Source organism: Tachyglossus aculeatus, chromosome X2, assembly GCF_015852505.1.
Source record: "Tachyglossus aculeatus isolate mTacAcu1 chromosome X2, mTacAcu1.pri, whole genome shotgun sequence".
Lineage (NCBI taxonomy): Eukaryota > Metazoa > Chordata > Mammalia > Monotremata > Tachyglossidae > Tachyglossus > Tachyglossus aculeatus.
In genome coordinates this window covers 7,954,863-7,971,625 of record NC_052100.1, presented here as the reverse complement: position 1 = coordinate 7,971,625, position 16,763 = coordinate 7,954,863, and the positions used below count along the sequence as shown (strand labels likewise).

Below are 16,763 nucleotides of genomic sequence, written 5' to 3'. Positions count from 1 at the left end.
CGTGGTCTAATGGGTAAAGCACAGACCTGGGAGTCAGAAGGGCCTGGGTTCTAATTCTGCCTCTGCCACTTGTCTGCTGTGGACAAGCCACTTAACTTCTCTGTGCTTCAGTTACCTCATCTATAAAATGGGGTTGAAGACTGTGAGCCCTGTTTGAGACATGGGCTGTGTCCAACCTGACTAGTTTGTATCTACCCCACTGCTTAGTACAGTGCCTGGCACTTGGTAAGCGCTTAACAAATACCATTAAAAAAAGTGCAAAGGTGAGGGAGTAAGAGAAATGAGGGTTTAGTTGGGGAAGGCCTCTTGGAGGAAATGTGATTTTTATAAGGCTTTGAAGGTGGGGAGAGTAGTGGTCTGTCAAATTTGAAGGGGCGGGGGTTCCAGGACAGAGGCAGGATGTGGATGATGGGGGTCAACAGCGAGTATGTTGGGCATTAAAGGAGAAAAATGAGTGTCCTGGGCTGTAATAGGAAATCAGCGAGGTAACATAGGAGGAAGCAAGGTGATTTCCCCTAGGTACTCTACTAAACTGGCTATATTAAATTGAATTGATTTGGGCATTCTGGCAGATGTGCTTAAAGTAAAATTCTTGAGGGAACTCAACCTATCCAGTTAGCTGTTCCATTGCTCCCAACCTCCTTGGGTAGAGTTATTATTTTTTTCAATTTTTCCACCCTTGTTTATTCTTCCATAAGCTTATGGCTTCTGATTCCCTGACATTAAAATGGCTTTCTATCAGTATGCCTCTGATACTGTCCACTTCCTTAGGAGTTGTCAGCTTGTTAGTTAACACAGATCTGGCAGTGTTTCATTTCCTTTGACAGTGCCTGAGTTAGTAATGTTTGAGCTGGAGGAATTGACTAATGTCCATTTGGAGAATTCAAATATCCTGTCCTGCCAAATCATGCATATGAACGTTTAGAAAAAGAAAAAAGTTATCTTGACAGTCCCAGTATAATTTTGCCTAAATCAGGTCCCCTTTAAAAAGAACAAAGAGACAAAGTAAAATGATTTAAACAAGAAAATAGTTCTTGTAGAATAATGACCGGCTTTCATTTTCTTGATGTCTTCTCTCATTCCTGGGCCTGACAGCTACTTCAAGAAAGGTAGACAAATGAGGGAACGCAGTAGGGTAGAAGTTTGATTCCCTTGCCTTTGCCATACATAGCTTCCGGGCTGTTAATTCTCACAGTTCATGGGTAAGAAGAGAATCTCATCATTTTAAGAGATTCCATAAGAAACCTTTCCTCCTCTTGATTGATGATGAATTCTCAAGACGTAAATTCAAGCCAGAGAGGGGAAAGGCCTGGGCAACTTTCAGAAAGTTTGAGAAAACTATGGAAACTAAAAATTAGAGGCAGGGTAGAAAACATCATGGTGGAGTTGAAGCACAAGCCTAATTGTCAAAGACCTATAGAATTCCAACTTTGTAAAAAGCTCCCAGTGGCCATTTATGCCTATAAATGGGTTCAGCATATGTTACAGTCCACCGGGACTGAAGCTAAATGAGAAAGCGCTTTTCACCAGCTCCTTGAGGATTGGGTATCATCCCAACCATATCTGCATTATTCGTTGAGCCAACTGATCTGCAGCCCAAAGCCTTCTGCCACCTCGACAGCATTTACCCACCTTTGCTCTCACTTCCATGATTCACCATTGTGCCAGGGCTAAAAGTAGCTTTACTGGTGTCATTGAGGAAAATGTACTCAGGAGAAAGGACAGACACAAGCTTCAAGAAAAACAAATCTTGACCTGAGGATCCACCACAGCCCCAACCTGGAGGCCTAGGTGACCTTCAATCAGTCACTGGTATTTGAGTGTCTGTTGTGTACAGGGAACACAGTGCTTAGGAGAGTACAGTTCATTCAATACAAGTACATTCATATTTGTCAAGCGCTTACTGTGTGTAGAGCACTGTACTAAGTGCTTGGGAGAGTACAGTACAACATTAAACAGACATAATCCCTGCCCACAATAAGCTTACAGTCTAGAGGGATCTACAGTCAAGGTAGAGGCCCTACTACCCGCCCTCAAGAAGTTTTCAGGCTAACAGGGGAGACTGACCCCAGAAAATTTACAGATAGGAGGAGAAGGATGAAAAGATGGATATGTAAATCTTTAAGTGCTTAAATAGTAGAATATGTAGCTCAATAAGTACCATGGATACCACAAAATGGCTGACCGTGCATAATTGCCAAGTGGCAGTTGGAGGATATGACCTGGGGAGAAGAAAAATTAATCAGGAAGAACCTCCTGTTAGAGGTGGTATTTCTGGAGAATTGTGGTCTGGCAGATTTGAAGGGATATTGATCCAGACCTGCATATCACTGGCCTGCATGTCACTGGGATCTAAACTGCAATCTAGCTAGGCAGTCCTCTTGAAAGAAGTATGAAGACTGGGTTCAAATAGCTGATGTGATCAATTTTTGGTTAATTTTGTGTGTTCTGAAAGGAGGAGTTGGCTTAGACCTACATGCTTATAATGATTAGGAAGAAATTAGCTGAGAACCAATCTAAACTTCTTTCACGTGCTCTAGAAATAATAATAATAATAATGTTGGTATTTGTTAAGTGCTTACTATGTGCCAAGCACTGTTCTAAGCGCTGAGGGGATACAAGGTAATCAAGGTTGTCCCACGTGGGGCTCACAGTCTTAAGCCCCATTTTACATATGAGGGAACAGAGGCACAGAGAAGTTAAGTGACTTGCCCAAAGTCACACAGCTGACAAGTGGCGGAGCCGGGATTAGAACCCATGACCTCTGACTCCCGAGCCCATGCTCTTTCCACTGAGCCATGCTGCTTCTCAAATACCCCATCAAAGCGCCTAAGATATCTTCTTCATGTACCTCTTGTAAGGTTACAGAGCTCTGGGAGGCACATTTCAATTTGAGGTTTTAAAAAATAAGAATTGGGTACCATTTTGTTGGAATCCGAAATCAGAGCTGAATGGTGATCAGTATGTTTGCTTTAACTGCCCAATTTTTCAGCATGAGCAGAATCTACTGGAAGCCTTCCAGACTCAAATTATAGACTGGGGGTGAGGGTGGCATGGAAACTGAGGCTTGTGAGCCACATACAGCTCTTCTTCCTTTGCCGTGTAGTTCATGTTGAAAAGCCGGGTAACACCTGCTTTGTTATCTGTTATGTGGCGGCACCCCCTTCGGAGCTGGGCTGGGGATGGAGTATATGGCTCTCCATGGCCACTCACCACCCCCTCTCCGGAACACCTGCTCGCCATTCCCGTTAAAGAAATCCTTTTTGATTTGTGTCTCTTGGCCATGTTACATTTTCAGTTTGGTTCTTGAGACTTGGCTGCTACCCCTTGTATACACTGTTGCTCATGCTCTGCAGCTTACTTGCATTTAGACCAAATCACTCCTAATCTAAGCCTAACAAGAAGAATGACAGAAAGGTAAATCTATTTCCAGTATTGTTAACATCTGTAATATACTCTGGTGTATTGACTGGTGTGACAATTGGAGACATTTTATGTATCAGTTGTTGAAGGTACTATGAAGGCTGTCAGAATCTCTTACTTCAACTACTAATGTTACCTTGGGAAATAGAATATGGAGGGAAGGCAGAAAAGCTGCTCTCTGTTACCAACTATCAGCCCTCTGGAGGCAGGGTTAGCTGGCTGGCCCTTCCCTCCCCCTCGATGATCCCCTGGTCATTTGGAGGTGCTTATCTGAAAAGCCATTGAAGAGTGGCAGGAATTTCAGGGGTGAAATCTCTAGGGGCTCTCTTTGGCAAGATTTCTGCAAATCTACCCTATTCCAAGAAGGGAAAACCCTCTTCCAAGAGTATTTTAGAAGAAATATTAGAAATCCTCAAGGAGGTCTGTTTTGGAAGATGGGAGAAGTGGCTTTATTACTTTTTCCTCTCACAGAATGTTTCACTGGCCCACCATAATTTCTGTCATGTCCAGTTTAGAGTTTTTTCTGTGCCTCAAAGAAAACTATATGGCAAGGCTTGGTTGAAAAATTTAACAGGATCCTCCTGTGTTTAGAGTTAACAATATTGCTGTGTTTTTCAGTTAACATCAGGGATATTTGTATTTTGGGGCTTAATTCAGCATAGGAACAGTGAAAAACGTAGATCGGACTTGTGAGGACAGAGTATTTTTGTCATTCGATTGCTACCCCTTCATGCCTCTTAATTGGCCCAGGACTAAGGTGATTGACAGCTACTGCTCAGGATTGCCCGTAGCTCTGCACTTCTAATTCACCCTGCCCCTGCACTTCAAGAACTGAGAATTGTGAGAGGAAACCCTGGTTAGCAGAAGGGTGGGTTAAAAGGGCTGGGTTCTGAAAAAACCTGAAATCTCAGGCTGTTTCAAGCTACATCTCAGGCATTTAGGGGACTTAGGATGGATTCATAACTACTGTTTTGTGTCTCCAAAAACATTGATATCTGCATGCTATACTCCCCACTAGCATTCAGTTTCCCCAGAGAGATTCAAGCTCCAAGAAGGATTTTTCAAAAAATACACTTGTCTCGTGCAGTCACAGGCAGTAATATATTGTCATTATATTTCAGGTGCAACAATGAAAATGAGTGGTATCAGGTTCATGAGAATATCATCCGCAAGTCCAGTACCAAGTACACAGCACCCAGCTCCAACTATGGTAATTGTTGTTTTTCTTGATGGGAATCCCTTTCAGTAGAGTTTTGCACAAACCGACCCCAAAATGAAGACTCCCCAAACCGTTAATGACACAGCAGCTACGAGGACTAATGTGTTCACCTGGCCATTTCAGTGAAAATCCCCATGAATGTTTGCACCACTCAGTCGTTTGAGTCGTCCCTAATCCTCACTAACCAGTGTGTTTGTCCATAGAATCATAAAACCAGAAGGGCTTTTAAGAGGTCACCTGGTCAAGTTCACCTGCCTCGAGACAGTTGAATGTCTAACATTCCAGGAAAGATGGGTGTCTAGTCTGTTTTTAAACAGCTCCAAGGATGAAACTCTTGAATGAACTCCTTTGTTTGCCGTGCCTTGTCACTCTGATAGTGAAGAGCTCCCTTATGCCCAACCAAAATCTTAGTTGCTTTAACTTAAATTCCCCTTTTTATGGTATTTGTTAAGCGCTTACTATGAGCCAGTCACTGTACTAAGAGCTGGGGTAGATACAAGCTGAACAAGTTGAACACAGTCCATGCCCCTCCCACCTGGGACTCTCAGTCTTAATCCCCATTTTGCAGATGAGGTGAACTGAGGCACAGAGAGGTTAAGTGACTGGCCCAAGGTCATGCAGCAGACCTGTGGCAGAGCTGGGAGTAGAAACCAGGTCCTTCTGACTTCCAGGCCTGTGCTCTATCCCCTCGGCCATACTGCTTCTCTTGTTTGGTCCTCAGTGGTCATATCCTTCTCATACAACCTTTTGTATTCTAGATGCATGTTAAGCCTTCTCTTCCTTAGGCTAAGCAGCATCACTTTCCCTAAACCTTTTTTTTAATGGTATTTGTTAAGCGCTTACTATGTGCCAGGCACTGTACTAAGCGCTGGGGTAGGTACAAGCAAATCGGGTTGGACACAGTCCCTGTCCCACGTGGGGCTCACAGTCTCAATCCCCATTTTACAGATGGGGTAACTGAGGCCCAGAGATATGAAGTGACTTGCCCCAGGTCACACAGCAAACAAGTGGCTGAGTTGGGATAAGAACCCATGACCTTCTGACTCCCAGGCCCATGCTCTATCCAATACACCATGCTGCTTCCCCCTTTTCTTATAGGACCTTTTTTCCATCCCTTCATTAATTTTTGTCCTTCTTCGTGACCCCACTTCAGTTTTCTTCAGTTTTTTCCAGGTTGTTTTTTTTTAAGTACTAAGGCCAAATCTGGGTACCACACTCTGAATAAATGAAATGGAAAGATTTCTTCTCAGTTTTTTCATGTATATTCCTATGAAACTATTTGTACCATAGCAGTTTTTATACTGTCCCTAGATTGATTTTAAATTATTGTTTTTTATTTATCCGGGCTAAGTAATTGGGTTGTTGGATTCCTCACATGTTGAGTTGATTTTTATTCTTCACAGAACTGCTTACTTTATATAAACAAATGTTCAAAGTCATTTCTATTTATGGTACTGCCCAATTTAAGTCTCATAAGCAAAGAAATGCCACTAATGAGTTTTAGTGATAGATCTGACAATGTCAATGACTCTAGGACCCAAATAGAAAGCAATTCAACTTTAATCTACAATTTTTTAAAAAAGATCAGCCCATTTACGTTAGCTAATTATCTCTACCAAGGCCTGATGCAAATGTACATATTAGCAAAATTTAATCTTTAATTTGGATGCACAGTAGTTTTCTAATCAAGTCAGGAAATATTAGTTGAAATCTGTGAATATTTCTATCATCTTATAATCATATTGAATTTTCAGGAAAGCAAGTTCCTGGTTTTAATCACTTTTCACAAATAAGCCATTTATTACCATATTTCTTGGGCAGTGATTTCATCTTCCTCCTTATTCTTTAGACAGTTAAGTACTTTGGTAATTATGAGATGGGCTTAACGAATACTGTAAAACCAGCATGCTTCTGTCTGAGACAGAATACTGAACTGGATAGACAACTGATCAAGTACTTGTCCCATCCTGTCTTGAGTACTGCATCTTGACTACTGTCCTCGCTGATCTCCCTGATTCCAGCCTCCACCTCCTCCCCCACCCAGTCCCCACTTCACCCTACTAAAGTATCATTCTGTCTTCCCTCCTCAGAAACCTTCAGTAGTTACCCATTCATCTCCACATCAAGCAGAAGCTCTTCACCATTGGCTTTAAAGCATTCAAACAGCTCTCTCCCTCCTATTTATCCTCGCTCCTCTCCCACTACAACCTAGCCAGCACACTTCACTCCTCTTACTGTCATCTCTCTCACCATTGACCCTCTTCTCACGCCCTTACCCATCACGTCTGACAGACCACTATTTCCCCTGACTTTCAATACCCTACTAAAATCACATCTCCTCCAGGGAACCTTCCCTAATTAAACTCCCATCTCCTCTACTCGCCCCTATTTCCCTCCCTACAGCATCACTTCTGCACTCAAGTACTTTCCCCCAAGTACTTAGGTAATAATAATGATGATGGTATTTGTTAAGCACTTACTATGTGCCAAGCATTGTTCTAAGCACTGGGTACTCACCCCACCCCTCACCCCAACAGTGCTTATGTACATATCCTTACAAATGGTTGCCTGTAATGTATTTTAATACCTTTCTCTCCCATTAGATTCTTAGGTCCTTGAGGACCTAAGATCATGTCTACTTACTCCATTATACTCACCCAAGCATTGTATACAGTGCTCTACACAGAGTAAATGTGCAGTAATTGATAGATGGATTGACCTAGTAATGCCATTACTTATGTTTTCATGTAGAAAAGTGTGCCTGGTGATAGTTATTTTTGTTTTATAAATATAAATGTATGTGTGGGAGTATCTGGAGCACTGTTCTGTAGCAAAGGCTGAAAATAATATAAACATTCAGGAAGGCATGTTTGGTTTTGTTTAAATACTGCAATGTAAGCATCATATACAAACTAAATTATTAATTAGTAAATTACCAGTTTTACTGGCACATGTTTTGATAAATATATTTTCTGTTTAAATGCCTAGTAGTATCCTGGCATTGGCATGTCTGACTACATAGAGCTTTTTGATCTTAGGCACAATTCCAAAAGGCTTTAGACAATTTGACTACACTTCTCATTCCAAGATTGATTTAGTAAATATTCTAGGATAATAAACCACCTACCAGGACTAAACTAAAAACAAGAAACAATAAAAATAAGGCTTAAAATGGACCAGAAATACCACTAGACTTTTGGTAAAATGCCCTTTATGTTTATTTCTGTCTTTGGCCTTATTTACTTGTTTGATTTATTAAATGGAGCCCATTGCTGTAAGTCTTCAGAATGTTCTGCAGTAAAAGTACTAATTAAAATATTGTAAAACCATGAAAAGGGGCAGCACTAGTAAAGGAAAAGGCAGCACTCTCATACTACTATCCCAGCAGGATTGATAAGGTACATAGTGTACCGATATATCAATATATATTTTTTAATGCAAACACCTTCTCTAGTCTATATCCCTGGCTAGGGGCCAGCTCCTTTGGTCACTTAAACAGATGTTCATTTGTAGCGTCATAACACTATAAACCTTCTTGATGATAATTGTAATTTCTCAGGACTCATTTATTGAGGAACCCCAAGCAACCACTGTATGATGAACTAAAAGGAAACAGGTACAAGGAAGTAGGACAGAATTCAGTGATTTAAAGACATAGGGAAGCATAGTCCTAAAACTAAGTGAAATGCAGTAGATTTTTGCACAGATTAGCCTGGGGCAAAGAGTTTGCAAAGTTGGTTGGATAATTGATTTGTCCCCATCTTCGTAGCATTTCAACACCCGGAAGATCTTAGAGTCACCTGCAAACTTGGAAATTTCACTTCCCATTCCCTCTTCCAGGTCATTCATGAAGGTGTCAAACAAAGCCATGCCAACCAGTCATCACTAGGAAATCCCGAAAAATGGCCATCGTTCAGTAGTCATTTTTTGAACATGTAGTGTGTGCAGAGCACTGTACTAAGCGCTTTGGAGCACACAATGGAGGTAGTAATCAATTAGTGGTATTTATTGAGTGCTTACTGTGTTGAAAGCACTGAACTAAGTGCTTGAGAGAGTATAGTGCAACAGAGTTGGTAGCCACTTTGCCCACAAGAAGCTTCTTTTATCTGAGGCTCATAGAACTGGAAGGAACCTCAAGAGGCCAGCCATTCCAGTTCTCTGACTCAGAAAGGTTTCCTCCTAAAACATCTGATTCATTTGGCTGCTCATCCTATTTTTTAAAAAATCTCCTTGGGCAGAGTTCCCACTCTCCTTGATAATCTGTCCTAGTATTTAATTACCCCTATAATTAGGTAAATTTCCTTAAATCTTATTGAACTCGCTCTTGCTTTAAAATAAACCCAATTCTTCTTGTTCTGTCCTCTGAGACATAAAAATCAACTGGTCAGTGTCTTCCTTGTAATTAACCTTTCATATTCACAATGTCATTCCTTTTACCCTTCTTTTCCCCAGGCTAAGCAATGCGGGCTCATTTATCATTTCCTAATAGATCCTTTGTTCCATCCCTTGAGTCTTCTCTGGACCTTCTCAATCTTAGAAGATGTAGACATAAAAGTTAAACACAACCCAGTCATTTCAGGAAAAGCCACGAGCCACCTGGTTTTGGGTAGATCATGTTCTAATAATCACTGATTCAGTGGAAATTTATTAATTCTTTCAAGGGTGGCCAAACTGCGGCTCTTCTTCACTTGTAATGCGGCTTGTGGCCCTATCAGTGGCCCAAGCCCTTGCCCCGGCTATCTCTTGCCACTGCCACGCACCACCACCTCCTCTCCTGTATCACCTGCTTTCTGCCACTTGCTTGCCAGCTCTTCCGTGCCACTGGGACTCCCATAGACCCTTGCTCCATCCCAGGAAGAACTCAAATAGCGGCAGCACGTGTCCCTCTCAACGTTTAGAGAAGCAGCATGGCTCAGTGGAAAGAGCATGGGCTTGGGGTTCATGGGTTCTAATAATAATATAATAATGGCATTTATTAAGTGCTTACTATGTGCAAAGCACTGTTCTAAGTGCTGGGGAGGTTACAAGGTGATCAGGTTGTCCCACGGGGGGCTCACAGTCTTAATCCCCATTTTACAGATGAGGTAACTGAGGCACAGAGAAGTTAAGTGACTTGCCCAAAGTCACACAGCTGACAATTGGTGGAGCTGGGATTTGAACCCATGACCTCTGACTCCAAAGCCTGGTCTCTTTCCACTGAGCCACACTGCTTCTCTAAAAGTTGAGAGGGACATGTGCTGCTGCTAATCCCAGCTCTGCCACTTGTCAACTGTGTGACCTTAGGCAAGTCACTTCACTTCTCTGTGCCTGTTATCTCATCTGTAAAATGTCCTGAAAATTGTACTTGTACCATTGAACCATGAGAATGCAGTACTAACAACTGTATGAATTGAGGTATAGTTATGATGGAAAAAGTAAGGACATTTGTATCTTGCAGGTCTGATCATTTCTCTGCAGCTGCTTCGTGGGGACATGGAACAGATTCGAAGGGAAAACCCAATGATCTTTAACAGGGGAGTCTCAGTAACCCGAAAATTGGGGTTCCCAGATGTCATCATGCCAGGTAGGCAGAGCTGCTCCGCTTAGATCCTGTCAAAGCCATTCATTCGTCTGCTAAGGCTGTGGTTTCAGCTAAGGCTAATCAGTAGAGCAGCACCGAGACATTTGCATTCAGAGTCAGATAGCCAGTCCCAGATTGCAGCAGATCACACTGGCACTAAATATAGAGGATGTGTTCTTTTCTCAAAGTAGTGCAAATATAATATTCAGAAGTGCCACATTGGCAGACACAACAAATGGGTTTTCTGATCTGTGAAGTCTCCAGGAAAGGAGTATCCTTTTCAGAATCCACCAGATGTATTTTCACACCCTTTCTATTACCTGACCAGAGGGCCCTGAAGGAGAGATGCTGTGCATGATCCTGAGGGTTGTTTTTTTTGTTTTTTTAGGGGGACAGCAGTTGACTTTTTCTAAGTTAAATAAAAGTAGTTTTTAAAAACCACAGGGGCACAAGAAAAGAAAAAGTAATGTGTTAAAATGTGATATTTGGGCCGTCTATATTAAAAATACTGTACGTCTGTGCAGGTAAATACCCGAACAGATACTGAGTCTGTTTAAAATGTACACATGCTGATCTCATTAACCATCCAATTCAATTTTCAGGTCCATACAAGTGATTTTTTTTAACTTATTTTAGCTGCTGTGAGCCTATCTTCACTGAAACACGGAACTATAGAACAGGCTGCTTGATACCTCAGTCAGGTCCCTAGTGCAGGCCAGAAGGGAAAGTGTCCATTTGCCTTGAGAGAACTTGATTCAGTCCATTGTCCATTCATGTGAAATATTTAAAGCAATTTAGGACTTGGGAGAAGTGCCTGACTGATGGGGCTGGAGAAAGAGGAAGAAGTAGCAGCATCACAAACTTTTTTCTCAATGGTCTCTGGCAGGGTGATCCATACTTAGGTAATACTTGGCTTCTTAGCTGAGCCAACCAAGAAAATGCCAGCTGGGGGAGTTTTATTAAGTGGGTACCTTTTTCCTGAGGAACGAACTGGTCCCAATCCCTTAATTTGCTAATCCTCTCAATTTTCTAGTTTTTGTTTTGTTTCCTTTGATTTTACAAAGATTGGGCCCATCCTCGACAAAAATGTCTTTATAACTTTATACGGATTTTTTCAGGGTTTATTGCTTCTCTCTGGCCTCTTTCCCCAGGATATTCTAATCACACTGTGAAATATCACCACTTTATTGCCTCAACAGTTTGGAATGCAACCATGCAGTACAGTAGTGATTGAGTGCAGTGAGGGTGAATGGCTGAGGGGAGAGTGAAAAAGCAATTAAAGAAACCAGAAACCAGCATCCCAGTTGTAAGCACCGCTGACCCTTGGATGCTTTTTGACAAGTACCAGGGAGATCCAATCGAATATTTGAAAAAAATAAGTGGTTGACCAACAGGTTGATTAGTTTTCTTTTTACTTCAAATTCTAAATGAAAATGCATTTGTCTCATTGAGTTGCTAGGAGGGAGTGATGGACATGTTTAAACTATCTTGCATTTTGACCTGACAACTAGTGTCCATTCAATGGAAAAGACCCAAGTAGCAAAGATGATATAGGTCACCATCAAAGCTCCCGGGGGAGTTGAAAGTAAGAAGCTTCATGGTTCCTGGCCACACTGACTAAAAAGTGTGTCTTGCCAGCACTAAAATGATGACGTCTCACACATTTAGAACTGTACATTAGACGTTTGGAGGCATAGCCACTACATAGCTACCATAACTTATGTTGTGGGCCTATGGAAAAATCTCTGGCTGCAACCATGTCTTAACACTCAACTGCCATCATGCATAGCTTGTTGCTAGAAAAGGGGCACAGCCAAGTGAATTTGGTGCATCGCAGCTTATCACCACTGTAAACAGTTGTCATGACAACAGGGACAGTCTGTGTGTGTACACAGTGCAGTTGGGAAGGTGGCCTTTTCAATCAGCACCCACCCATAGATGAATTTCACCTTCTGTAGCATCTTTGAGTGCAGAAAACTTCTCTCTCTCTCTCTCTCTCTCTCTCACTCTTTCGTGTGCGTGCTTTCTGTCAATATATATTGTAAACAACTGAAGCTTAATTTAAGCCCTGCTCACAATGACACAAGGAATAATACTTTTACCAATATCATCTTTGATTACAAGGGACAATGATATAATTTCAGAAGTAATGTCATTACCAAGACAATTTTGCTAATCTGAACGCTAAACTGTTTTTGTTGATGCTACTGATAGTATTAACAGCTATCAGTAATTTTCACTTCTGTGGTAACTCTCTCCCTTTCCGCCTTCATATGTATTGTCTTCTTTACAAAAGCTCTTATCTAACTCTGACAGTTTGCTTCTAGAGCAACTTTTCAATTCTTTGTAAATTGCTCCAGACAAGAAGGTCAGAAAGGAGCAGATAAAACCCAGAGGCTGCACTGCTCACTGTTGCTCAGAACAATAATGATAATTGTGGCATTCGTTAACACTGGCTGTGTGCCAAGCACTGTTCTAAGTGCTGGGTGTAGATACAAAGGAAGCAGATCGGACACAATCCTGTCCCATACAGAGCTCCTATTCCATGGGGGAGAGAGCGCTCACCTGCCAAGACTGACTCCAAGACTGAGCCCAAGCTCTCAATAGAAAGATCAAATTTAAAATGAATGAGTTCAAACCTGTTTTATAGTCTGTTTTTTAAATAAAACTTTTTCCAAAGGTGGGTAAGGTTCATGCCAGATGATCACTCTGGTAACCACTCCCGGATACCCTCAGGACTCATCCTTATAAAGCTTGAGGGCCTGCCTCCCTGGGTAATAGACAGTCTGATCAGAAGGAGGCCAGCCCCTCTCCCCTCCAGTTTCCCTCCTGACGCCTTGCTGTGAAGACCTGAGAGCCTCACCTCAGGTAAGCCTGGACCAGTGGAGGGTGTCATACCCTCCTCCCCTACCCCCCCCTCCCGCCCCCGCCCCCCGAATGCCTTTCTGCACTTCTAATAGCCTTCCCACTCCCCCTAAACCTGCTGGGCCCCAGCATTCTACCTTAGGACTGGCTTCTTTTTTCCCCTTCCTTGACTCCCACACACTTATCCCCTGTGGGGATGATTGGAAGGGGAGTTCCCAACCTGAAGCTCACTGGTCTAGGGGAGCCCTCTAATTGTCTGTCTGCCTGGGTCTCCCCTCTAATTCTAGTGGCTTCAAGGGAGCCCTCTCCTAATTCAGTAGTATTGGAATATTGGGCCTTTCTCAGAAAAAAATTAAGAAAATAAAGCAGACAGTATGAAAAGCCCCTTATAAAAGCCAGAAAAGACCTCTGCCGTTCATCCCTTCGGCTTAGGCTCCCAGCCCCACTGGCTCGGGCTGTACTTTTCCCCTTTCCTCCCTGCTGCTCTGGGGTTAAGGGAGGGTTCCCAGTCCCCCTAGGTAGGACTCCCTCCCTGGATTACGACCCCACCCACCTTCAGACCTTTCTCGACCAGCATAGCCTGGATCGGCCTGATAGGTCACCCTCACTAAGTAAGCACTTGGGCTGGGCTTCCCTCTGCTCTGGGAGCCCAACCACACCCCCTCCCCATGTCCACCTTTTCCTTTAGTAGCCGCATGGATAGATGCCCCTTCCTGAGATCCGCAGATCCTGTAAAACAAAACCCAAGAAAAGCAGACAACCATGAGTCTGGATATTATTTTTCCTTCAATTTATTGGGATCTTTCTTCCTTGACCGTGGGTAACGTGGCAGCAATCTTCTTGCTCACAGCATGCATGAGCGTGTCATGTCCATGTTCCACATGCATGCGCCCGTACACGCATGGATGCTGGTCTGTCTTCTGTCCTTCCGAAGCGAGGTCTAGTTAGAGATCCATCCGGCTACCTTGGCTTTACTCCCATGGCTTTACTACCATGGTGCCACCTAGAACAAAAATGCCCATGCTCATGTGAGTATGCCCATTCCTACTGTATTCTATCTGGGGACCCCAGGAAAATTTGTCAAGGTTGCCTGGGCTTGGGTTCAGGCAGCCTCCCCAGTTCTTCACGGGTGTCTGGAGTGGGTGACCACCTGCCGATCACTCCCTCTCCCTGCCACCTAGCCTAAATAGTAGAAAGTTCTTCCAGTTCCTCCTGCCCTGCCATCCACTCGGCACAAGGTGGCGAGACTTTCCACTACTGTGAAACTACTTGCACCGCAAATGTCAAGTTCATGAGCAGACAGGCGGAATCCTTACAGTTGCTTACGTTTCAAGTCGAGCTTCTAGTTTCACTACCACTGGAGATCCCTCCCGAAGAATACTTTGGGATCTTCCTCCTCCCCTGAATTAGAAAGTCTTACCTGGGAGAGAGGGAGGATTTCAGTAAGTTCAGAGGCATAGAGAGAGTTGTGTGTATTTGAAGATGACACCACTGACAATGAAGAGTTCAGCAAATACCTCCTCGGTTAAAACCATCCAACCTTGTGGACTTTATCCTGAAGATGGAACAAACAGAAGTAATAAAGTCACTGCCTGAAGACCTAGAGGAAGAACCTCACTCCTCCTGCTCCTAGATCGTTTCTGTCTTCTGCATGCTCACAGTAGTTCCTGCCATCAAATTCTTAGGGAATCAACTCGGGCCTTCGAGAATCCTGCAGACTTCAACCTTTTATCAGGCATGTCGGACAAACTGTTTCCTTTGCGCTGGGATTCTTCGCCTTTCATTTTCAAAGAGAGGTTTTGTTCTAACACTCCTTGGAGCCAATCGTCTTATGCCCCCATCTCCAAACTTATTGACACAGGAGCTCATAGAGCATTTTGCACTCTACATTCTTCAGCCTGCGCTGCCAGGATTTCAGCCGATATAGTGGAATACCAGAAAAAGGGGCTGGATGCTATCAGAAACGTTTTGTTGCTCCCACTGGAAGAGCCCTTTCAAACCCTGTGTGATCTCGAGGATTCAGCTGAGGTCTGTGAATACCAGTTTAAGACAACCAAAGACATAGCTACCACCACTTACAGGGCCAGGGCCATTATGATTGGCTCATGACTGGCTGAAGTCCACAGTTTACCTGGTATTATCTGAGCTAGGTTGAAAAAAAATCCATTTTAACAATCCTGATACTTTGGGGGAGGTTATCTATCAGATCTTCTTTGAGGATCAGCAAAAGGAGGAAAGCAGGTGCAGTTACCTCCATTCCCCTGCTCCCTTTCTTTCCCTGAACAGAGGTCCTGGAGATGGGCTTCCAGATGCTGTTGCAGATTCAGCGAAAACAGAACTAGTGTCAGCACAGGCAGATATATTCAGACAAACTCAACAACCCCCTCTTGGTAACAGTTTGTTTAGAGGAACACAGAAGCAGGGGATGAAGCCAACCAGGGCCTGCAGGGATTTTTTGCAATCAGCCATATACAGCCACCCCCAACATAAAGACATCCTCGGGGTTGGGTTGTTTGGCAGGTCATCGATGGCTAAATCCCCATGTGAGCCCCCTGTGGGACAACCTGATCACCTTGTAACCTCCCCAGCGCTTAGAACAGTGCTTTGCACATAGTAAGTGCTTAATAAATGCCATTATTGTCATTATTATTATTATTAAATATTTTCCCTGACTTATGGACCCTAAACATCAGGTACCAACTGGGATCCACAGCTCCTTTTCCCCCTGCCCCTGCCAGATGCCCAGTGAGAATCACTACCTCCAAGCAACTCCTCGGTGGTGCTCTTAGACACTCGGATCAGGCTTCAGAAGAAGGCGCTAGAAGCCATGCCAAACTTCGAGATGGGGGAAGCATTCTGTGACTTATTTCAGACCTCAGAGACCTGATTTGGGATGTAGCTAAAGAAAAGTTCAAGAGGGATCTTATAACTTTTCCCCTCATCATATCAGGAGACTGGCTATGCACCCTTGACTTACAGAATGTTCTCTACCAGAGCACCACAAGTTTCTCTCTCTCGGGACTAGTGATTTTCACTTCCACATTCATCCCTTTCCCTTCAGAGTCACTTCTGCCCAAGAGTGTTCATTTAGTGCCTGGAAACCTCTGTAAATTAGACTAAAAGTCAGAAATATCCAATTCTTTCGTGTTTTAATGATTGGCTAGTGAAGACCACCTTCAGATCCTCCAACTTGCTGGACTTCATTGCGGCTCTCAAGACCCCTGGACATTGACAGCACTCCCTTCCAGAAAGCGGTCTCTGAAACAATTTGGCATTATAATGGGGTGTTGCAGCACAGGGTCGACTCCTGGTAAGAGTGATCCTTTGCCCCCTCCCCACCCCCCACACTTAAAACTACCTCTCGGATCAAAATGGATGCAGATTTCTTCTCAGGTTTCAATGATTGGGAAAGGCTGCACAGCCTTCAGATGGTGGTTTTGAGGAAGATATTTGCCAAAAGATCTACTTTTGGTCAATCTCTCCCATATCAGGTGGGACTGATGGTGGATGTCACTTCTTGTAAGGTTGGGAAGCTAACCGGGAGGTGGCGGGGGGAATCCAAAAACTCCGAGAACATATGCTCTGCAAGGTAAAACAGCACAGAAATATGCCAGAGACCAGAATGACTAAAGGCGCTCCAGACTTTTCAGACAGTGGTCCAGAGCGAGTCCATCGGGATCCAGGCAGGCAATCAAG

General features: G+C 43.4%; 1 protein-coding gene across 5 annotated transcripts in view; it reads left to right on the top strand.

Annotated features, from left to right (window-relative positions):
- Positions 1–16,763, top strand: part of DOCK3 (dedicator of cytokinesis 3) — a 477,519-nt gene that overhangs the window by 336,176 nt on the left and 124,580 nt on the right. For all 5 annotated transcript variants that reach the window (XM_038770866.1, XM_038770865.1, XM_038770864.1 and 2 more), the window contains exons 13-14: positions 4,545–4,633; positions 10,080–10,205. In XM_038770866.1, the coding sequence (XP_038626794.1) occupies positions 4,545–4,633; positions 10,080–10,205 (215 nt within the window). The remainder of the gene's footprint in view (positions 1–4,544; positions 4,634–10,079; positions 10,206–16,763) is intronic.